The sequence below is a fragment of the Salmo trutta genome, chromosome 5, assembly GCF_901001165.1.
Source record: "Salmo trutta chromosome 5, fSalTru1.1, whole genome shotgun sequence".
In the NCBI taxonomy this organism is placed as follows: Eukaryota; Metazoa; Chordata; class Actinopteri; order Salmoniformes; family Salmonidae; genus Salmo; species Salmo trutta.
Genome location: NC_042961.1, coordinates 52715218 through 52740764, shown reverse-complemented (window position 1 = coordinate 52740764; position 25547 = coordinate 52715218). Strand labels below are relative to the sequence as shown.

The following is a 25547-nucleotide window of genomic DNA, read 5'->3' as shown; positions in this document are numbered from 1 at the left end:
CCGCTTTCAAGGAGCAGGACTCTAACCCGGAAACTTATAAGAAATCCCGCTATGCCCTCCGACGAACCATCAAACAGGCAAGCGTCAATACAGGACTAAGATCGAATCGTACTACACCGGCTCGTACTACACCGGCTCTAACGTTCGTCAGATTTGGCAGGGCTTGCAAACCATTACAGTCTACAAAGGGAAGCACAGCCGAGAGCTGCCCAGTGACACGAGCCTACCAGCCGAGCTAAACTACTTCTACGCTTGATTTGAGGCAAATAACACTGAAACATGCATGACAGCACCAGCTGTTCCGGAAGACTGTGTGATCTCACTCTCCGCAGTCGATGTGAGTAAGACTTTAAAACAGGTCAACATTCACAAGGCCACAGGGCCAGGCGGATTACCAGGACGTGTACTGCGAGCATGCGCTGACCAGCTGGCAAGTGTCTTCATGACATTTTCAAACTCTCCCTGTCCGACCCTGTCTGAAATACCAACATGTTTTAAGCAGACTACCATAGTCCCTGTGCACAAGAACACTAAGGTAACCTGCCTAAATGACAACTGATCAGTAGCACTCAGTAGTCTGTAGCCATGAAGTGATTTGAAAGGCTGGTCATGTCTCACATCAATGCCATTATCCAAGAAATCCTAGACCCACTCCAATTTGCATACCACAGATAATGCAATCTCTATTGCACTCCACGCTGCCCTTTCCCACCTGGACAAAAGGAACACCTATGTGAGAATGCTATTAATTGACTACATCTCAGTGTTCAACACCACAGTGCCCTCAAAGACCATCACCAAGCTAAGGACCCTGTGACTAAACACTTCCCTCTGCAACTGGATCCTGGACTTCCTGACGGGTTGCCCTCAGGTGGTAAGGGTGGGTAACAACAGATCTGCCACGCTGATCCTCGACACAGGCGTCCCTCAGCGGTGCGTGCTCAGTCTCCTCCTGTACTCACTGTTCACTCATGACTGCACTACATCTGCAGTCCTCATGCATCCTTGCAGCATGCCTAAGGCACGTTCCCGCAGATGAGCATGGACTTTGGGCATATTTATTTTGGTGTCAGTAGAAAGGCCTCTTTTGTTTCCTAAGTTTTCATAACTGTGACCTTAATTGCCTACCCTCTGTAAGCTGCATGTTCATTCATTGTTTATGGTTCGTTAAACAAGCATGGGAAACAGTGTTTAAACCCTTTACAATGAAGATCTGTGAAGTTAATTGGATTTTTACGAATTAACTTTCAAAGACAGTGTCCTGAAAAAGGGATTTCTTTTTTTGCTGTGTTTATGTACTATGCGGTGTCAGAGGAAGGCCCAAAAAATTGTCAAAGACTCCACTCACCCAAGTCATAGATTATTCTCTCTGCTACCGCAAGGCAAGCGGTACCCGAGAGCCAAGTCTAGGACCAAAAGGCTCCTTAACAGCTTCTACCCACAAGCCATAAGACTGCTGAACAATTAATGAAATTGGCATCTGGACAATTTACATTGACATGTCCCCCCTACCATTGTTTTTACACTGCTGCAACTCAATGTGTGTTATCTATGCATAGTCACTTTACCCCTACCTACATGTACAAAATAACTCTACTACCATTCCCCCGCATATTGACTTGGTACCCATACCCCCTGTATATAGACTCATTATCGTTATTTTTATTGTGTTACTTTTTATTTTAATGTGACTATTTATTACTTTAGTTTATTAAGTAAATATTTTCTTAACTCTTTCTTGAACTGCATTGTTGGTTAAGGGCTTATAAGTAAGCATTTCACTGTAAGGTCTACACGTGTTGTATTCGGTGCATGTGACAAATACAATTTGATTTGATGTGGAATCGTGTTTTTTTCCTAATGAAGCAATTAAAAGTTATACTCTTTCAGAATGAATGGCAATTATTCATTTAAAAGTGCTAAAATCTATGCGGAAATTGCAGATTGCACCTTTCAAATAAAGTACATAAAGTATAAAGTATTTGGTAATCAGTAACATGAATATGGCATGTTGTTATTTATTTCAAGCTAATATTGGTGCAATGTGGCTTTCTTTGTTGTAGTGCTGAATACACACATCAACTCTGGACACTCTGAAGATGATGATGGTAGATATTTGTTCACTTCATCAAGCCTCCATCTCTTAATGCTTCATCCTATTTCTTTATTTGTGATTTTTAAAGTTTATTTTTGCTGGACATATTTTGAGTTTTTGTTTCTCAAAACAACATTTGTAAGGCAATTGTTTCATGCTGGTTTGATTTTGTGCAGGAGTGGCAAAGGCTGTTCTGACCATACACCCCAACAGCTCCCAGATATTCAGTGGAGAGTCTGTCACTCTCAGATGTGTCATACAAGGGGGAGGAGTCACTGACTGGGAGTACAGATGGTTAACACCCAGTCCAGATCAATGCCCACAGAAAGAACATGAATGTATTATCAGTGCAGCTGAGTTTTCCCACAGTGGTGACTACAGTTGTCTGGGTTCACATCTGCAGCAGGATTCTAAATGGAGTGATGCAGTCAGACTGACAGTGACACGTACGTCATCTTATCTCTCATTTACATCTGTACCTCCGTTCTTATAACCGCTTGACATTGGGCAATATTTTAAGGATGCTGTTTAGTTGTTTTAAAAACATATGTTGTGTGTTTCTGCAGCTCTGCCCAAAGCTACACTGACTGTAGAACCAAACCCTGTGTTCCCTGGAGAGACAGTCACTCTGATGTGTTCAGTAGGGTCTGACAGTATCTGGAACTATCAGTGGTACAAAGACAGGAATGATAATGTATTGTCCCAGTCTGTCAGACACACTATAACAGGAGACACTCTCACCATCAGTGGATCAACAGTGAATGAGGGTCCCTACTGGTGTCAGGGAAAAAGAGAGTCCAGACCCACTTCTTCATCCATCAGTGACCCTGTCACTATCACTGTCAATGGTGAGTAGTGTCAGACAGATAGACACTATTTACATTAAGTCAATCATGGTCTGTGTGTCAGTATTCATAGTTATGATAGAAAAACAAAGATGTGTTTAATTAAAGAAGTATGGTGATCATATTTTGGAAAGATTGGTGCTCTAACTACATTTAATCATGATAGAGCAGATTCTATGTATGAATCAACTAACTACATTTAATCATGATAGAGCAGATTCTATGTATGAATCAACTAACTACATTTAATCATGATAGAGCAGATTCTATGTATGAATCAACTAACTACATTTAATCATGATAGAGCAGATTCTATGTATGAATCAACTAACTACATTTAATCATGATAGAGCAGATTCGATGTATGAATAAATTAACTACATTTAATCATGATATAGCAGATTCTATGTATGAATCAACTAACTACATGTGTCTTTCTACAGCTCTGCCCAGAGCCTCAGTGAGTGTCTCTCCTCAGGGTCTCCTCTACTCTGGAGAGACAGTCAGTCTGCAGTGTGTCATACCAGGCTACACAGACTGGACGTACCGCTGGTTCAGATACAACCAACACCTTCCCAGTCAGACCAGTAAAGCCATAGATATCACCATCCACATCACTCTGACTGGTCAGGCTGGTCAGTACAGATGTGAGGGGCTGAGGAATGATCGGCCCCAGAGATCACAACCCAGTGATGACATCACCATCAGTGTCACTGGTAAGTTTACTATAGTCAGTATCACTATAACAGTGTCATTTCAAACAGCTACTCATGTATCCAGTTTAGGTAATATGTCTAATCTGTGAAGTGTTTTCACAGCTCTGCCCAAAACTACTTTGACTGTAGAACCAAACCCTGTGTTCCCTGGAGAGACAGTTACTCTGATGTGTTCAGTAGGGTCTGACAGTATCTGGAACTATCAGTGGTACAAAGACAGGAATGATAATGTAGTATCCCAGTCTGTCAGACACACTATAACAGGAGACACCCTCACCATCAGTAGAGCTGCTGAGTCTGACCAGGGTCTCTACTGGTGTGAAGGGAAAAGAGTGTCTAGACCCACATCTTCAGAGTTATTGTTTATACACCTATTTCTATTGAGAGGAGTCTGTCCTGTACACTGACTCCTAAACTTCATGTTTGAACATAAAGGAAAACATTTATATAGAGGTTCCATCTTTGTATCTGTGCCATTATGGTGTCTGTTACAACACGGGCAGCACATCTACATGTTAATGTTGCATGGTCCATGTTCTACCAACTGTGTTACAGAGGACCACCATGTGGGTAGTGGACACTTCAGGAAAAAGAGTATAGTATTGAGATGAATAGCCAACAGGGGGCTCCAACCCTCCAAGACCCCAAACATTGACATCTATTTGACCAAAACACTACTACTTCTATATACTACTCCACTGAACTGTCCCCTACTCTACTGTACTGTACTGTACTCTACTGAACTGTAACCGACTCTATTGTACTATGCTCTCCTGAACTGTACCCTACTCTATTGTACTGTACTCTACTGTACTGTACCATACTCCACTGTACCCTAATCTACTGTACTGTGCTCTACTGAACTGTACCCTACACTGTTGTACTGTAATGTACTGTACCCATACCTACTGTACTGTGCTGTACTGAACTGTACCCTACTCTATTGTATTGGCTATCTTGTGCTTGTGTGCGGCTTCTCGGCCATGGAAACCCATATCATGAAGCTCCCGACGAACATTTATTGTGCTGAGTTTGCTTCTAGAGGCAGTTTGGAACGCAGTAGTTAGTGTTTCAACCGAGGACAGACAATTTTTACGCGCTCAGCACAACAGCAGTCGGCGGTCCCGTTCTGTGCGCTTGTGTGGCGTACCACATTGCAGCTGAGCCGTTGTTGCTCCTAGACGTTTCCACTTCTAGACCTTGGCAGCTCTAGCATGGCAGATATTTGACAAACTGACGTTAGAAAAGGTGGCATCCTATGACGGTATCACGTTGAAAGTCACTGAGCTCTTCAGTAAGGCCATTCTACTGCCAATGTTGTCTATGGAGATTGCATGGCTGTGTGCTTGATTTTATACATGCCAGCAACGGGTGTGGCTGAAAAAGCCGAATCCACACATTTTTAAGGGTGTCCACATACTTTTGCATATATAGTTTATATGTCTAAAATAACAGTTACTGTACTACTTACTGAAGTCAGATCATACTTTGGAAAGATTGTTGCTCTGACTGCATTTGTCTTCATATAACTGTTTCCACAGCTCTGCCCACGGCCTCAGTGAAGATAGTCACTCCACAGGGTCTCCTCTACCCTGGAGATAGAGTCACTCTGCAGTGTGACATATCAGACTACACAGGCTGGACGTACCGCTGGTTCAGATACAACGAAGAGCTTCCCATTCAGACCAGAAAAACCATCACCATCTCTCTCCCTGACCAGGCTGGTCAGTACCAGTGTGTTGGGAGGAGGAGAGGTCGGCCCCAGAAGTCAGATCACAGCTTTTTTCTCCCCATCATCATCACTGGTGAGCTCACTGTTTGTCTTCAATCTGGGCTTTCTAAATTTAAAGCCAATGAGGGTTAATCTAATTGCATACACTGGAAAGTCTAACTGAATGGAGTCAACATGTGTAAAATATACTTTTATCACAATGTTACAGCATCAGCTGAATTACCAGGCATGTATCCAGATGTTTTGTGCTTTATTTTCACAGCTCTTCCCAAAACTACTCTGACTGTAAAGCCAAACCCTGCATACACTGGAGAGACAGTTACTCTGATGTGTTCAGTAGGGTCTGACAGTATCTGGAACTATCAGTGGTACAAAGACAGGAATGATAATGTAGTATCCCAGTCTGTCAGACACACTATAACAGGAGACACCCTCACCATCAGTAGAGCTGCTGAGTCTGACCAGGGTCAGTACTGGTGTGAAGGGAGCAGAGTGTCTAGACCCACATCTTCACAACCAAGTAATGCTATTACTCTCACTGTAAAAGGTGAGTTACTTTGTGTTTTTTGTCATAAAGATGGCCACTATTTATATTGAGTCAGAATTCTTAGTTAAATTATTGGTACAGTGTTGGGACAGTGTTGGGACAGTATTGGTACAGTGTTGGGACAGTATTGGTACAGTGTTGGGACAGTATTGTTCTGTGAAGTCTCCAATCTCCAAAGCAATAGCAATCATATTGTTAATTTAGTATAGTACAGAGTCATTGTTTATACACCTATTTCTATTGAGAGGAGTCTGTCCTGTACACTGACTCCTAAACTTCATGTTTGAACATAAAGGAAAACATTTATATAGAGGTTTCATCTTTGTATCTGTGCCATTATGGTGTCTGTTACAACACGGGCAGCACATCTACATGTTAATGTTGCATGGTCCATGTTCTACCAACTGTGTTACAGAGGACCACCATGTGGGTAGTGGACACTTCAGGAAAAAGAGTAGAGTATTGAGATGAATAGCCAACAGGGGGCTCCAACCCTCTAAGAACCCAAACACTGACATCTATTTGACCAAAACACTACTACTACTATATACTACTCTACTGTACTGTACCCTTCACTACTGTACTCTACTATACTGTACCCTACTCTACTGTACTGTACTGTACTGTAGCCTACACTACTGACCTGTGCTCTACTGAACTATACCATACTCTATTGTACTGTACTGTACCCAAATCTACTGTACCGTGCTCTGTTGAACTGTACCCTACTCTATTGTACTGTGCTCTATTGTACTGTGCTCTACTGAACTGTACCCTACTCTATTGTACTGTGCTCTACTGTACTGTACCCTACTCTATTGTACTGTGCTCAACTGAACTGTAGCCTACTCTATTGTACTGTACCCTACTCAACTGTACTGTAGTGTACCCTAATTCTCTGCACTATACTCTACTGAACTGTAGCCTAATCTACTGTACTGTGCACGACTGAACTGTACCCTACTCTATTGAACTGTACTGTACTGTACCCTAATCTACTGTACTGTGATCTACTGAACTATACCCTGCTTTATTGTATTGGTTATCTTGTGCTTGTGTGCAGATTCTCTGCCATGGAAACCCACATCATGAAGCTCCCGACGAGCATTTATTGTGCTGAGTTTGCTTCTACAGGCATTTTGGAACGCAGTAGTTAGTGTTTCAACCGATGACAGACTATTTTTAAGCGCTCCGCACTTCGGCACTTGACGGTATCATTCTGTGCGCTTGTGTGGCCTACCATATTGCAGCTGAGCCGTTGTTGCTCCTAGACGTTTCCACTTCACAATAACAGCACTTACAGTTGACCGGGTTAGCTCTAGCATGGCAGAAATATGACAAACTGACTTGTTAGACAGGTGGCATCCTATGACGGTATCACATTGAAAGTCACTGAGCTCTTCAGTAAGGCCATTCTACTGCCAGTGTTTGTCTATGGAGATTGCATGGCTGTGTGCTTGATTTTTTACACGTCAGCAACAGCTGTGGCAGAAAATGCCGAATCCACTAATTTGAAAGGGTGTCCACATACTTTTGCATATATAGTTTATATGTCTAAAATAACAGTTACTGTACTACTTACTGAAGTCAGGTCATACTTTGGAAAGATTGTTGCTCTGACTGCATTTGTCTTTATATACATTTATGTAAATTCTAACTGAATGGAGTCAACATATGTAAAATATACCTTTATCACGTTACAGCATCAGCTGAATTACCAGGCATGTATCCAGATGTTTTGTGCTTTATTTTCACAGCTCTTCCCAAAACTACTCTGACTGTAAAGCCAAACCCTGTGTTCCCTGGAGAGACAGTTACTCTGATGTGTTCAGTAGGGTCTGACAGTATCTGGAACTATCAGTGGTACAAAGACAGGAATGATAATGTAGTATCCCAGTCTGTCAGACACACTATAACAGGAGACACCCTCACCATCAGTAGAGCTGCTGAGTCTGACCAGGGTCTCTACTGGTGTGAAGGGAACAGAGTGTCTAGACCCACATCTTCACAACCTAGTAATGCTGTTTCTCTCAAAGTAAAAGGTGAGTTACTTTGTGTTTTTTGTCATAAAGATGGCCACTATTTATATTGAGTCAGAATTCTTAGTTAAAGTATTGGTACAGTGTTGGGACAGTGTTGGGACAGTATTGGTACAGTGTTGGGACAGTGTTGTTCTGTGAAGTCTCCAATCTCCAAGCAATAACAAACATATTGTTAATTTAGTATAGTACAGAGTCATTGTTTATACACCTATTTCTATTGAGAGGAGTCTGTCCTGTACACTGACTCCTAAACTTCATGTTTGAACATAAAGGAAAACATTTATATAGAGGTTTCATCTTTGTATCTGTGCCATTATGGTGTCTGTTACAACACGGGCAGCACATCTACATGTTAATGTTGCATGGTCCATGTTCTACCAACTGTGTTACAGAGGACCACCATGTGGGTAGTGGACACTTCAGGAAAAGTGTAGAGTATTGGGATGAATAGCCAACAGGGGGCTCCAACCCTCCAAGACCCCAAACATTGACATATATTTGACCAAAACACTACTACTACTATATTTTACTCTACTGTACTGTATCATTGTCTACTGTTCTGTACCCTACTCTAATGTACTGTGATCATCTGAACTGTACCCTACTCTGTTGTACTGTGCTCTAGTGAACTGCACTCTACTCTAATGTGCTCTACTGTACTGTACCCTACTCTATTGTAATGTGCTCTACTGTACCCTACTCTATTGTACTGTACTGTACCCTAATCTACTATACTGTGCTCTTCTGAACTGTACCCTACTCTATTGCGCTGTGCTCTACTGTACTGTACCCCATCTATTTTACTGTACTCTACTGTACTGTACCCTACACTTCTGAGCTTTGCTCTACTGAACTGTACCATACTCTCTTGTGCTGTACTCTTCTGGACCCTACTCAAATGTACTCTACATTTACATTTACATTTTAGTCATTTAGCAGACGCTCTTATCCAGAGCGACTTACAGTAGTGAATGAATACATTTCATGCATTTATTTTTTTGTACTGGCCCCCCGTGGGAATCGAACCCACAACCCTGACGTTGCACACACCATGCTGGCGTTGCACCACACCATGCTCTACCAACTGAGCCACAGGGAAGACCAGTACTGTACTGTACCCTACACGTCTGACCTTTGCTCTACTGAACTGTACCCTACTCTATTGTACTGTACTCTACTGTTTTTTACCCTATTCAACTGTACTCTACCCTACACTACCGACCTGGATCTACTGAACTATACCCTACACTATTGTACTGTACTGTCTGTAGACCATTCACAGAGGACCACCATGTGGGTAGTGGACACTTCAGGATATTGAGTATGGTATTGAGATGAATAGCCAACAGGGGGAACCAACCCTCTAAGAACTCAAACACTGACATCTATTTAACCAAAACACTACAACTATATACTACTCTACTGTTCTGTGCTCTGCTGAACTGTACCCTACTCTACTGTACTGTGCTTTCCTAAACGAATACCCTACTCTGTTGTACTGTGCTCTACTGAACTGTACCCTACTCTGTTGTACTGTGCTCTACTGAACTGTACCGTACTCTACTGTACTGTACCCTTCTCTACTGTACTGTGCTCTACTGAACTCTACCCTACTCTATTGCACTGTGCTCAACTTAACTGCACCCTACTCTGCTGAACTGTACTGTACTCTACTTTACTGTGCTTTATTGAACTATATCCTACTCTTTTGAACTGTGCTCTACTGAACTGTACCCTACGCTACTGTACTCTACTGTACTCTAGTTGAATATATTGCACTGTGCTCTACTGAACTTTACCCTACTCTATTGTACTGTACTGTACCCTACTCTACTGTACTGTACTCTAATGAACTGTACCCTACACTACTGTTCTGTACCCTACACTACTGTACTCTATTCTACTGTACTGTACCCAACTCTATTGTACTATGCTCTTCTGAACTGTAGTTTACTGTACTCTAATTCAATGTTTTGCACTGTGCTCTGCTGAACTGTACCCTACTCTGTTGTACTGTAACCTACTCTATTGTACTGTGCTATTCTGATCTGTACCCTACTCTATTGTACTGTAACCTACTCTATTGTACTGTGCTATTCTGATCTGTACACTACTCTATTGTACTGTAACCTACTCTATTGTACTGTGCTATTCTGATCTGTACCCTACTCTATTGTACTGTAACCTACTCTATTGTACTGTGCTATTCTGATCTGTACACTACTCTATTGTACTGTAACCTACTCTATTGTTCTGTGCTATTCTGATCTGTACTCTACTGTACTCTAATTGAATGTTTTGCACTGTGCTCTGCTGAACTTTACCCTACTCTATTGTACTGTGCTGTACTGTACCATACTGTACTGTACCCTACTCTAGTGTCCTGTGCTCTACTGAACTATAGCATACTATATTGCTCTGTGCTCTACTGTAACCTACTCTACTGTACTATGCTCTTCTATACTATACCCTACTCTACTATACTGTGTTCTGCTTTACTGTACCATACTCTACCGTACTGTACTCAACTGTACCCTACCCTTCTGTGCTCTACTGTACAATTCCCTACTCTACTGTACCCTACTCTACTGTATTGTGCTTTAATGAACTGTACCCGACTCTATTGTACTGTACTCTACTCTATTGTTCTGTGCTTTACTGAACTGTACCTACTCTATTGCACTGTGCTCTACTGAACTGTACCCTACTCTATTGTACTCTACTGTACTCTAGTTGAATGTATTGCACTGTGTTCTGCTGAACTGGACCCTACTCTATTGTACTGTGCTCTACTGAACTCTACACTACTCTACTGTACTGTACCCTACTCTATTGTACTCTACTGTACTCTCCTGAACTATTTCCTACTCTATTGTACTGTGCTCAACTGAACTGTACCCTACTTTATTGTACTGTGCTCTACTGAACTATATCCTACTCTATTGTACTGTGCTCAACTGAACTGTACCCCACTCTATTGACCTGTACCCTACTCTATTGTACTCTACTGAACTCTACCCTACTCTACCCTACTCTACTGAACTGAACTCTACCCTATTTCTTTTCTTATTTTTTTACCTTTATTTAAATAGGCAAGTCAGTTAAGAACAAATTCTTACTTTCAATGACGGCCTAGGAACAGTGGGTTAACTGCCTTGTTCAGGGGCAGAATGACAGATTTTTACCTTGTCAGCTCAGGGATTCGATCTTGCAACCTTTCGGTTACTAGTCCAACGCTCCAACCACTAGGCTACCTTCCGCCCCGATAGTACTGTGCTCTACTGAGCTGTACCCTACTCTACTGTAATGTACTTGAATGTATTGTACTGTGTTCTGCTGTATTGTGCTTTGCTGTACTGTACCCTACTTTACTGTACTCTACTTTACTGTACTCTACTGTGTTCTACTGTACTGTACTCAAGTTCACTCTACTTGAGTTTCTTACAATTGAAGAAAGAGCCCATGGACTCAGGATCTAGTGGTCTTGGTCTTGGGACCACTCGGGATCTAGTGGACTTGGTCTTTAACTTGTTATGGTCTCAATTCACTGGTTCTGGATATTGGGACCAATGGTCTGGTCTTAAACTTGGTTTACAAACCATAGGTAACCCATGGACTTAGATAGACATTGCCTCATTGTTTCCCTGTATGTCCCATTATGGCATCTATGAGAGCATGGGCAACTACATTGAGGCCATTTCCATTTTGTAATCCTCAACTGTCTTCTTCTACTACTTCTATCAGTTGGCAAACAAATTGAAAGGGTGTACACTGCCACCTAGTGTGTGTGGACAGGTATAAAGTCAAGGTTGGGGATTTACTGCCACGTGCAGTTATGGAATGTTTACTCACGATTATAATTAATTGGGTATCCCCCCTGATGACCTGTATGGAATTATGTGATCCTTTCATAACCCATAGGAATTCCAACCCAGTTGAATACTTAAAAATTGTGAAAGTTCTCAATAGTGCTGCCCATGCTAAAACATGCTTTTGGGCACTAGGGTCCTCTATCTTTCTCTGAGGCAACCCAACTGGAGGAAGACAATACTCTCTGATCATTGGCTGATCACTCCCAAACCATAGAAATCCCCACCCAGTTGACTACTTTAAATGGTGGAAACCGTCAATGGCAATGTTTATGGTAAAATGAGTTTTATACATCTAGCTTTCTCTATTTTTGAAACCTTACACCGAAACACCTGCTATTTTGCCAAAATAATGATAGGAAAAGTGATAATTAAACATCTAACAACATAAGTAATTAGATGCATAAGTAATTAAATCAATCATCAAGTTCCAGATTAATACAATCAACATTGAACATTTTACAAAGAACAATAGAGATTATATTTCTCAAATTCAATTTAAAGGTTTTGAAAATTGGTTAAAAATCATGTTTTTACTATAGTTAATTTGTTATGCAAATACAGTTTCTAAAATGAATCTGTAATAGGTTAATCAAAATGACCACTACTGTGCATGGTGCTCCTTTACTGCTTCTATTTCACTATGTTTCTGTAGAGACCAGTTTAGTGTGGTGGTAAGGAATTCAGGTATACAATACAAACAAAGTGTGTGAGAAGTATATATGTCTATCTGACAGATGTTGGAAGACGTGTGTTGAAAGTTGGGAAAAATAGGATACAAATTAGAAAACAAATGTAAAGCCCCAATGTGCACCACTTCTGTAGAATGATCCATAAACACATGATAGTTTTAACATTGTTTTGAGGCTTTACATTGTTTATTTACATTTACATTGTTTACAAACATTGGAGTAAAACCAGATTATATTCTTCAAGAATCAATACTGGTATACATTATATCATTCATTTATCAGTCCAAAAATGAATGTAGCAACTAAGTATTCTAGCTTTAAATTCAACATACACCTATAATGAACTTTCCAAAACCGCTGTTAGGTTCTTATTTTTCAGAGTAAATAACTCACGGACACTAGAGAAGCTTTAACCAAGTTGAATCATTCCCCAAAGGTTCTGTACAGCTGAAAACAGACAGCTAAAGATTTCAGACTTCACAGTTTATATGCATCCTACTTAAGACACTCCCCTTTCTCTCCAATCCTTACATTTTATGGCTCTACAGGAAGCTAATAAAGAGGGTAACAGGATTCCAAACATTTATTACTCTCTTAAGAGAATCTGTCCTCACCTCCTGACCTCAACCCCTCTTTCATCTAATACGCAGATGTCCATCTGTCTCCCCTGTATCAACACATCTCTCTCCTCTATCAAACACATTCCAAAGCCTTCCTCTTTCTTCTGAGAAACATTAACTTCTAACATAACCCAGTCTCTTTCATTTCCTATCATTCATTTAATATCTCAATGTTCAAAGTTTAGCCGATCCCAACACCGCTAAATCGATGGAAGTTTCTAAGGTTTCCATATGTTTTGATATTCAGTGCTCTTTTCTCTCAGCTCTGCCTGAAACTACAGTGACCGTAAATCCAAACCCTGTGTACCCCGGAGAAACAGTCACTCTGACGTGTTCAGCTGGGTCTTACAGTGACTGGAGCTATAAATGGTACAAAGACAACAGTGAGATTAGCTTGTCCCAGTATAAATACCTTAATACTAGATCCACCATCAGTAGAGTTACTGAGTCTGACCAGGGTCTCTACTGGTGTCAGGGAGAGAGAAGATCCAGACCCACATCTTCATCCATCAGTGATGCTGTCACAGTTACTGTGAATAGTGAGTATTTGTAAGTCGCTCTGGATAAGAGCGTCTGCTAAATGACTTAAATGTAATGTAAATGTTTAGTTGTTGTTGTTATTTTATCACTCAAACCCTTTGAAATACCAACAGATTATCAGCCAAAGACCACACTGACTTCAGACAAAGAGAACGTATTCACAGGAGACAGTGTGACACTGAGCTGTACTGTAGAGTCTTCTGGATGGACGTTTTACTGGTACAGACACAGACCAGACTCTACACCAGTAACCACAACCTCTGGATACTCCTACACACTCAGCTGGGTCAGTGTCTCTGATGGAGGACAGTACTGGTGCAGAGCTGGGAGAGGAGACCCAGTCTACTACACCCTGTACAGTGACCCAGTCCAGATAAACATTACTGGTGAGTCTAAAACAGTTTTATGACAAATGGTTGTTATTTTATATGGATAGACGGTAATCTATGGTATAATATGTTGTCTGTTTACTGTATCACAACAATGATAGCTAACTTGAAGCTATAGTGCAACTGTTTATTCAGTTAGTTATGTCTGTGCAGAGAGACCTGTTGCTGTTCTGATCCTCCAACCCAACTGGACCCAGATATTCAGAGGAGAGACTGTTACTATGAGATGTGACATACAGGGAGGAGGAGACACTGACTGGGACTACAAATGGAATAAGAATAGTCAGTTATTCAGCCCCTTTAACACAAAGCCTGAACATAGAATCAGTCCTGTCTACAGGTCTAATAGTGATTCATATACCTGTGAGGGTGTAAAGGGAAACAAGTTCTCCAAGACCAGTGAGGCTGTAAAACTGACCGTGTCTGGTAAGTCTATCTAATCATGTATAAAATAAATTGGGTTCACTAGAATACTTTCTAAGACTGAAAGGTTGAAACCTGTCCTCTATGAAATCACAGATCAACCCCAACCTGCTCTGAGTATCTCTCCTCAGTGGCTGAACCCTGGGGCCTCTGTGATGCTGAGCTGTGGGGTTAAAGAGTTGTCTACAGACTGGAGGTTCTCCTGGTACAGGACTGTTCCCTACAGAGCTGGGTTGCCCTCCCTATCAGACAAGTCTTACTCTCTACAGCCCCTATCTGACAATGTGACTAGTGAAGACTCCTACACTCTGATCCCTGCTGGTGCTGCTCCCACAGGAGGATATGTGTGTAGAGCTGGGAGAGGAGACCCAGTCTATTACACACTCTACAGTGAACCTCAGTTTCTCTGGTCAGGAGGTAACCAACTGTATTGAAACTGTATTGAATTATATTTAAGTCACCCTCATGTGTATCTATAACTATTGGTTTGACTCTGTCTCTCTTTGTTTCAGATCTGCAGCCTTCAGTGTCTCTTAGAATAAATCCCAACAGAACTCAGCATTTTAGATCAAAGTCTCTCTCACTGAGCTGTGAGCTGAAGGGGAACTCTACTGGATGGAGACTGAAGAGATACACAGAGACAGCATGGCAGTCAGAGTGTCCATCTGCCTGGAGATCAGTAACAGAATCCACCTGCACCATCACATCATTGAACACATGGTCCAGTGGAGTGTTCTGGTGTGAGTCTGGATCAGGAGAGTACAGTAATGCTGTCAACATCACAGTAAATGGTACGTCTGTTGTACAACATTCACCAACGTTTTTACATTTCAATGCATGTTATGTTTCATTCTGTAACTGATTGATTGCGTCTCATAAAGTAAAACACAAGCTCATAAGATGTTGATGTATTGTGAGTGATGACTCCAGATTTACAGTATTATTGATATATTATGTTACACAGATGGTGATGTGATCCTGGAGAGTCCTGTCCATCCCGTAACTGAAGGAGACTCTGTGACTCTGACCTGTGTATTTAGATATCAGGAAACAAATCCTAAACTCAAGACTGATTTCTACAAAGATGGAGTACTCATCAAGAATGAGACCACAGGAGAGATGACCATCCCTACAGTATCCAAGTCAGATGAAGGATTCTATAAGTGTAAATCTGGTGAAGGAGAATCACCAGAGAGCTGGGTGGCAGTGAGAGGTGAGAAAACATTTATGATCACAAGTTAGTTACCTTTTTATTATCTGTGTGAAAGACATGTGATTTAAGTGTTGATGTTAATGTAGTTTTGAATGTGGTGGAACATTCTTGAAATACACAGGAGACCGTTGTGTGAAAAACCCAGCAGCGTTGCAGTTCTTGACACACTCAAACTGATGCGGATGGCACCTACTATCCTGCCCCGTTCAAAGGCACTTAAATATTTTGTCAACAGGTGCTCTCCCCTAGAGAATATGATCTCTCAACTAAATTGTCAAAGACTGGCCAGCCTGCTTTCTTTTCATGCTCTGTACTCTTAACCTATATAACCTCCCTCAGAGTCTGTGCTGTTCTCTCTCCAGTCTCAGATATATACAGGAATTGAACTACTTTATTTATTTTCTACCTCAGAGTCTGATGGTGTTGTGCTGTTCTCTCTCCAGTCTCTCCAGTCGTATCTCCTGGATCCTCTACATCAGTCCTAGTAGGAGTGGTTGTGGGTCTGGTTGTTGCTGGTGTTCTACTGGTCATTCTCCTGGTCCTGCTGTGGAGATATCAAAACAGAAAAGGTGAGACTTTTATCATTTATCATTTAATGGAAAATGTATTATTACGTTTGTAACAAAAATGTCTAAATAGAAAAAGGTGAAGAAAGTTCAGTACATAACACAATGTGTTTGTCATTACAGGTTCCCGTTTCAACAGAATATTCTGGTGAGTACACCTGTCTCTCAACTATATTGATACATACAGTATAACATCTTCTCTGTGCTTCGTATGCTGAGTATCTCTCTCCATGTAGGCCCCCTCAGCCCCAGAGCACCAACCAGGACCCCCAACAGGACCAAGGATCTGGGTATACACATCAGCAGCATGGTCAGTCTCTCATCCCAAACCTCTACCACTCCTCTCTCTGTAACCTCCTACACTGACTCATCAACATGTATCTTTCAGAATAGACTGGAATTTAAATGGAACTGACCCCAAGCCTGAAAGCAACATGCCGCTAGGCAACCAACCTAACTAACCTGTCTCTCTCTTCTTTGACCAACAGGTGACACTAACATCTACGATACGATCCATCCCTCAGACAACAATGATAATGGTAGTGTAATGTAATGTTTTCACTATGAATGTGTAGTAGTCTGCTGCTCTTCATTGAATATGACATGTAGTTTGACTAAGTGGAGGTGTTTGTGTATTATGTCTCAGATGCTGCTGGTGCTTCTGCTGCTGGACCAAGTCATGTGACTTATGCCCAGATTCAACTCAAAAAGTTGGACAAGAAAAAGAAAGGTGACTCTCAACTGTGATAAATGTAGCAGTGTATCCCAGAGGGAAAAATCATCTAATGTAATTGTATTGAAAAGAGTTGTGTGAGAAAATGGCGCTATGATTTGAGAACTGAAATACTGATAGTTGTTGTTGCTGCCTATCCTTGTACATTCTGCAATAATTGGCTGTTGAGACTGTTCTGTAAAAAAAAATCATGGCAATTCACTGCAAAACTGTAATCTACATTTCATGTAGATGTGTGTACATAAATATATATTTACAAATTCTCTGCTCTTCCTCCTCCTCAGAAAAGAGAAATTATCCTCAAGAAAATCCAGTCTACTCTGAGGTGAAGACAGGGAAAGCCACAGGTAAGACCCATTCTACAGGTTGGCAGTCATTAACCTTAATTCATCATTTCTGAGTTTGGGACGAAGAGGCAGAATATGCATTAAGCTAATTCCTTCATTTGTTGATTGGAAATGTCCATTGTCAGCAGCAGCTGGACCTGTTGATGTGACCTATGCTGAGGTTGACCTTCAAAAGAAGGTCAAAGCCAAGAAGAAGAGAGGTAAGACTGGACATCCTTCCCTCCATATTCCCCCTATCAGAACCTCACACCTCTTTGACCTCATAGTGAATAAATGTATATTTTATTCTGGATATTAGTCTGGATATTATTCAGTTTATTATTCTAGATATTAATCTGTATGTAACTGTATATTATTCCATATATAACTGTATATTATTCCGTATATAACTATATTAATCTGTAAATAACTGTACACTATTCTTTATATTATTCTGTATATATAACTGTTATATTATTCTGATGTGTTATCCTCACCCCCTATAGAAACAGCAACTCCACCTGAGGCAGAATCTGTCTATTCTCTAGTGAAGCCATACACAGCCCCTGGTAAGACTAAATCAACAATATATAGAAAGGGTATGAAACTATATCTAAGTATGTCCTAAGAAACTGGTGAGAAATGTTTATGATCACGTGTTACCTTTTTATCATCAGTGTGATGCACTATGGATTATAGTGTTGATGTTAACATACTTTTGGATTTGCACTCTCAAAGCAAATATTATTTTGCAACTAAATTGTCTGAAGATACAGGCCGGCCAATTGGAAAGCAGAATATGCGATAAGCTAATTCCTTCATTTGTTGATTGGAAATGTCCATTGTCAGCAGCAGCTGGACCTGTTGATGTGACCTATGCTGAGGTTGACCTCCAAAAGAGGGCCAAAGTCAAGAAGAAGAGAGGTAAGACAGGACATCCCTCCCTCCATATTCCCCTTATCAGAACCTCACACCTCTTTGACCTCATAGTGAATAAATGTATATATTATTCTGGATATAAGAATAGAGGTAAGACTGGACATCCCTTCTTCCATATTCTCCCGATCAGAACCTTTTAACTCTTTGACCCCATATTGAAAAGCTGGATATTATTCTGGATATTATTCTGTATATAACTGTTACATTATTCTGTATATTATTATGTATAACAGTCATATTATTCTGTATATAACTGTCATGTTATTCTGTATATAACTGTCATGTTATTCTGTATATAACTGTCATGTTATTCTGTATGTAACTGTCATGTTATTCTGTATATAACTGTCATGTTATTCTGTATATAACTGTCATGTTATTCTGTATATAACTGTCATGTTATTCTGTATATAACTGTCATGTTATTCTGTATATAACTGTCATGTTATTCTGTATATAACTGTCATGTTATTCTGTATATAACTGTCATGTTATTCTGTATATAACTGTCACGTTATTCTGTATATAACTGTCACGTTATTCTGTATATAACTGTCACGTTATTCTGTATATAACTGTCACGTTATTCTGTATATAACTGTCACGTTATTCTGTATATAAATGTCACGTTATTCTGTATATAACTGTCACGTTATTCTGTATATAACTGTCACGTTATTCTGTATATAACTGTCACGTTATTCTGTATATAACTGTCATGTTATTCTGTATATAACTGTCATGTTATTCTGTATATAACTGTCATGTTATTCTGTATATAACTGTCATGTTATTCTGTATATAACTGTCATGTTATTCTGTATATAACTGTCATGTTATTCTGTATATAACTGTCATGTTATTCTGTATATAACTGTCATGTTATTCTGTATATAACTGTCACGTTATTCTGTATATAACTGTCACGTTATTCTGTATATAACTGTCACGTTATTCTGTATATAACTGTCATGTTATTCTGTATATAACTGTCATGTTATTCTGTATATTATTCTGTATATAACTGTTATGTTATTCTGTATATGTATATAACGGTTATATTATTCTGTATATTATTATGTATATAACTGTTATATTATTCTGTATATAACTGTTATATTAAGGCAGGAGGGGGCTGTTCTTAAGCACAATGCAAGGCGGAGTGCCTCGATGCAGCCGTTAGCCGTGGTATATTGGCCATATACCACAAACCCCCGAGGTGAATTATTGCTATTATAAACTGCTTACCAACGTAGTTTGAGCAGTAAAGATATATGTTTTGTCATACACATGGTATACGGTCTGATATATACCACGGATGTCAGCCAATCCGCATTCTGTATATAACTGTTATATTATTCTGTACAGTGTTCTGTATATAACTGATATATGATTCTGTGTATTATGTCCATAACTGCTATATTATTCTGTATATAACTGTTATATTATTCTGCATATTATTCAGTATATAAGTGTATATATTTCTGTATATTACTCTGCATATATCATTGTAATATTCTGCATATTATTATGTATATATCTGCACATTATTCTGTATATTCTGTATATATCTGCATATTATTCTGCATATTATTCTGTATATAAGTGTATATAACCCTGTCCTCTATAGAAAGAGCAACCCCACCAGAGGCAGATTCAGTTTATTCTCGATTGAAGCCACGTTCATGCCCCGGTAAGAATAATAGCCATTTGTTATTGATACTAAAATTATATAAATATGGAACTAATGTGATCACGGTTGTCGTAGAAAGGAGCGGACCAAAGTGCAGCGTGTGTGTCGTTCCACATTTTATTTACACTGTGAAACTATGCAATACATACACATAAACTAAACTAAAGAACAAAAAACAACAAACTATAACGCAGAGGTGAAACATACACTACTCAAAAACAATCTCCCACAAACCCATGTGGGAAAAACACCTACTTAAGTATGATCTCCAATTAGAGACAACTATGACCAGCTGCATCTAATTGGAGATCATCCCAAACAAAACCCAACATAGAAATACAAAACTAGAACATAACAACATACAAAAACTAAACTAGAAAACCCCCCTGTCACGCCCTGACCTACTCTACCATAGAAAAGAACAGCTTTCTATGGTCAGGAAGTGACAAATGTTCTGATATCAAATGTATCTATTTAAAGTATGTCTATGTTTTATTCTTAGGGGGTTGTGTGGTGATATGTTACAGGTCCTTGAGGGAGAAGAAGGGATAAATAACTTTGTGGTGATATGTTACAGGTCCTTGAGGGATAAATAACTTTGTGTGGTGATATGTTACAGGTCCTTGAGTGAGAAGGAAGGATAAATAACTTTGTGTGGTGATATGTTACAGGTCCTTGAGGGATAAATAACTTTGTGTGGTGATATGTTACAGGTCCTTGAGGGAGAAGGAGGGATAAATAACTTTGTGTGGTGATATGTTACAGGTCCTTGAGGGATAAATAACTTTGTGTGGTGATATGTTACAGGTCCTTGAGTGAGAAGGAAGGATAAATAACTTTGTGTGGTGATATGTTACAGGTCCTTGAGGGAGATGGAGGGATAAATAACTTTGTGTGGTGATATGTTACAGGTCCTTGAGGGATAAATAACTTTGTGTGGTGATATGTTACAGGTCCTTGAGGGAGATGGAGGGATAAATAACTTTGTGTGGTGATATGTTACAGGTCCTTGAGGGAGATGGAGGGATAAATAACTTTGTGTGGTGATATGTTACAGGTCCTTGATGGAGGGATAAATAACTTTGTGTGGTGATATGTTACAGGTCCTTGAGGGAGATGGAGGGATAAATAACTTTGTGTGGTGATATGTTACAGGTCCTTGAGGGATAAATAACTTTGTGTGGTGATATGTTACAGGTCCTTGAGGGAGATGGAGGGATAAATAACTTTGTGTGGTGATATGTTACAGGTCCTTGAGGGAGATGGAGGGATAAATAACTTTGTTTGGTGATATGTTACAGGCCCTTGAGGGAGATGGAGGGATAAATAACAGTGTGTGGTGATATGTTACAGGCCCTTGAGGGAGATGGAGGGATCAATAACTTTGTGTGGTGATATGTTACGGGTCCTTGAGGGATAAATAACAGTGTGTGGTGATATGTTACAGGTCCTTGAGGGATAAATAACTTTGTGTGGTGATATGTTACAGGTCCTTGAGGGATAAATAACTTTGTGTGGTGATATGTTACAGGTCCTTGAGGGAGATGGAGGGACACACCATCAGAGGAGGAGCAGGAGAAACCTGGAAATATGGATTATGCACACACACACACACACACACACACACACACACACGCAAACACACTCTGCGCACCCACACACCCACGCAAGCGCACTTACAAATACACATAAGGATTTATATGTATATATAACAACATATATATTTGATTTAATAATGGTTTAACTGTGTATTACTGTAACAGCCTTTTAAACAATGATATGGTGTAATGTTGATGGATCTTATCTGCAGCTACAGTAATTATGTCTGCTTTGTATTGTATAAAACATTTTAAAAAAACTATAAATTGTGAGAGTAATTGAACTGGAAGAGATGATGGATGATCAGGGAAGCAGATCTGATGGCATTGAGATCTGAGGAACCATTGATGGTCTGATGATCCTATGAGTGGAGGAGGGAGCCAGTCAGAGTAGAAAGACAGTCAGCGTCTGTAGCCTCAGCAGGGCACCATGCTGTCCCCTCATGTCCTCCGTGATCTGGGCTGGTGATAGTTATCTTAGCTGGCTAGCCACTCCTCTCCACTGACTCTATGTAGCTCCCACTTAGGTGATGCTATTATGCTGCCGTAAAGGTGCTAGAATAATAATATTAACAGTCAGAGTAGCTTATCCACTAGTCCCAGCCATCTCCTCATGCAGTCCTCTCACTTCTTCTGCTTCTCTCCAAGCCAGTGTTGTGGCATTCTAATCCATTCACATCTAAACAGTCTCCAAGCTAGCTTGTTAGTTAGCAGTTGAGCCAAAACTGGCAAATTCGAACTTTAAAATCATTATTGATGACTTAATTATGGATTCTAAATTACCAATCAAAAAACAAAAAGCTGATAGAAAAATGGCAATACAAAAAAACTTAAAGGCCCAGTGCAGTAAAAAATGTGATTTCCTGTGTTGTGTATATACACTGAGTATACCAGACATTAGGAACACCTACCTAATATTCAGATTTCCCCTTCCCACTCAGACCACTCCCAGACATTCCTAGCATCATTCTTGTTTGACAAATTGCTCTATGCTTAGAAACTATTTTTGTTTATTTTTTACCACAATCACAGTAAGATTCTTACTTGTTACCCAGAAATTATATGAAATTGAGATAAAATTGGCTGCTTTGGACCTTTAAAAACAACTAAATATGATTAAATGTATAATACATTTATGAAAACGATCATCCATGGCTTCCATAGTGGCACCATCATGGCTATTTTTGATTTATTGTTTATGTTGTCAATGTCTGAAATGTATTATCTTTGATTCATTATTTCTGTCATTCCATGATAAAATAACATATTTCTTTATGAATTTTACAGAATATTATCAGTATTATACATTTTGTTCTATTCAACCGTACTTTTTGAATATCTTTGCATTGCGCTTTTTTAATAAACTTTAGTTTTTCATCGACAAGATGGCATGAGTGGATGTTGTCATCATTGTCAACTCTTCCATACAACCTGCTTTGGCCAGCCCTCCCTTCAGAACTAATCAAGTTATTGGGCTCGTCAATGTTTGAGTGAAAGGGTCAATCTGTGATGGGTACATCCATTTTGTGACTTTTAAATTAAAGACATGCTCTGAAAATGTGGAGACTACAAAGTACACTACATGACCAAAAGCATGTGGACACATTTACATTACATTTAAGTCATTTAGCAGTCGCTCTTATCCAGAGCGACTTACAAATTGGTGCATTCACCTTATGATATCCAGTGGAACAACCACTTTACAATAGTGCATCTAAATCTTTTAAGGGGGGGGGTTAGAAGGATTACTTTATCCTATCCCAGGTATTCCTTAAAGAGGTGGGGTTTCAGGTGTCTCCGGAAGGTGGTGATTGACTCCGCTGTCCTGGCGTCGTGAGGGAGCTTGTTCCACCATTGGGGTGCCAGAGCAGCGAACAGTTTTGACTGGGCTGAGCGGGAACTGTGCTTCCTCAGAGGTAGGGAGGCGAGCAGGCCAGAGGTGGATGAACGCAGTGCCCTTGTTTGGGTGTAGGGCCTGATCAGAGCCTGAAGGTACGGAGGTGCCGTTCCCCTCACAGCTCCGTAGGCAAGCACCATGGTCTTGTAGCGGATGCGAGCTTCAACTGGAAGCCAGTGGAGAGAGCGGAGGAGCGGGGTGACGTGAGAGAACTTGGGAAGGTTGAACACCAGACGGGCTGCGGCGTTCTGGATGAGTTGTAGGGGTTTAATGGCAAAGGCAGGGAGCCCAGCCAACAGCGAGTTGCAGTAGTCCAGACGGGAGATGACAAGTGCCTGGATTAGGACCTGCGCCGCTTCCTGTGTGAGGCAGGGTCGTACTCTGCGAATGTTGTAGAGCATGAACCTACAGGATCGGGTCACCGCCTTGATGTTAGTGGAGAACGACAGGGTGTTGTCCAGGATCACGCCAAGGTTCTTAGCACTCTGGGAGGAGGACACAAGGGAGTTGTCAACCGTGATGGCGAGATCATTTAACGGGCAGTCCTTCCCCGGGGACCTGAACATCGTTGAACATCTCATTCCATAATCATAGGCATTAATATGGACTTGGTACCCCTATAGTCCACTCTTCTGGGAAGGCGTTCCACTAGATGTTGGAATATTGCTGCCGGGACTTGTTTCCATTCAGCCACAAGAGCATTAGTGATGTCGGGCACTGATGTTGGCCGATTAGGCCTGGCTCACAGTCGGCGTTCCAAATCATCCCAAAGGTGTTTGATGGGGTTGAGGTCAGGGCTCTGTGCAGGCCAGTGAAGTTCTTCCACACCGATCTCGACAAAACATTTCTGTATGGACCTCGTTTTGTGCACGGGGGCATTGTCATGCTGAAACAGGAAAGGGCCTTCCCCAAACTGTTGCCACAAAGTTGGAAGCACAGAATTGTCTAGAATGTTATTGTATGCTGTAGCGTTAAGATTTCCCTTTACTGGAACTAAAGGGCCTAGCCCGAACCATGAAAAACAGCCCCAACCATTATTCCTCCTCCACCCAACTTTATAGTTGGCACTATGCATTGGGGCAGGTAGCGGGTTTCTTGCATCCGCCAAACCCAGATTTGTCCGTTGGACTGCCAGATGGTGAAGACTGATTCATCACTCCAGAGAATATGTTTCCACTGATCCAGCGTCTAATGACAGTAAGCTTTACACGATTCCAGCCGACGCTTGGCAATGCGCGTGGGGATCTTAGGCTTGTGTGCGGATGCTCTGCCATGGCAACCCATTTCATGAAGCTCCAGATTAAAAGTTACTGTGCTGATGTTGCTTTCAGAGGTAGTTTAGAACTCGGTAGTGAGTGTTGTAACCGATGACACGCGATTTTTATGCGCTACGTGCTTCAGCACTCGGCGGTCCCGTTCTGTGAGCTCATGTGGACTACCACTTCACGACTGAACCGTTGTTGCTCCTAGACGTTTCCACTTCACAATAATAGCACTTACAGTTGACCGGGGCAGTTTTAGCAGTGCAGACATTTTTCTAAATGACTTGTTGGTAAGGTGGCATCCTATGACGGTGCCACGTTGAAAGTCACTGAGCTCTTCAGTAAGGCCATTCTACTGCCAACGTTTGGGTATGGCGATTGCGTGGTTGTGTGCTTGATTTTATAGACCTGTCAGCAATGGGTGTGGCTGAAATAGCCAAATCCACTCATTTGATGGGGTGTCCACATATTTGTGTAAATATACTGTAGTGTATTATGTAGTATGAGCAGAATTACTGTCTTACCCTAATCAGCAAGGAAGTCTAGGGTTTCTCTGGAAGCTGTGCTGCACCAACCTGGGCCAGCCCCCTAGCAATTTGAGTTCAACCAATGAGCTTCAGCCTCTTGCCATATGAGTAACATCTAGCAAGAGGTACATCATGCACCCACAGCAGAGTGAGAGAGAGAGCAATCTGCACATATGTGACGTAATTCGCAATTTCAAGGACCACTTTTGGCTCATGAGCGATACTTTCACAACTACTGGCTAAAAAGTATACAAAAGTGTTGGAGAATCTCTTTAATGATATA

At 40.8% G+C, this 25547-nt stretch overlaps 1 protein-coding gene across 1 annotated transcript in view; it reads left to right on the top strand.

Annotated features, from left to right (window-relative positions):
- LOC115194487 (basement membrane-specific heparan sulfate proteoglycan core protein) overlaps positions 1-21566 on the top strand; it is a gene marked incomplete in the record, with an annotated part of 69536 nt that extends 47970 nt beyond the window's left edge. The window contains 22 exon segments of the mRNA XM_029754207.1: positions 2662-2943; positions 3384-3656; positions 5198-5461; positions 5651-5935; positions 7693-7977; positions 13422-13697; positions 13812-14084; positions 14241-14513; positions 14607-14927; positions 15023-15301; positions 15475-15723; positions 16167-16292; positions 16413-16437; positions 16526-16599; positions 16778-16828; positions 16936-17019; positions 17307-17369; positions 17495-17569; positions 17855-17917; positions 18198-18272; positions 19918-19980; positions 21512-21566. Coding sequence (XP_029610067.1) covers positions 2662-2943; positions 3384-3656; positions 5198-5461; positions 5651-5935; positions 7693-7977; positions 13422-13697; positions 13812-14084; positions 14241-14513; positions 14607-14927; positions 15023-15301; positions 15475-15723; positions 16167-16292; positions 16413-16437; positions 16526-16599; positions 16778-16828; positions 16936-17019; positions 17307-17369; positions 17495-17569; positions 17855-17917; positions 18198-18272; positions 19918-19980; positions 21512-21519 — 3767 coding nt within the window.
- Between the last annotated feature and the right edge of the window lie 3981 nt (positions 21567-25547).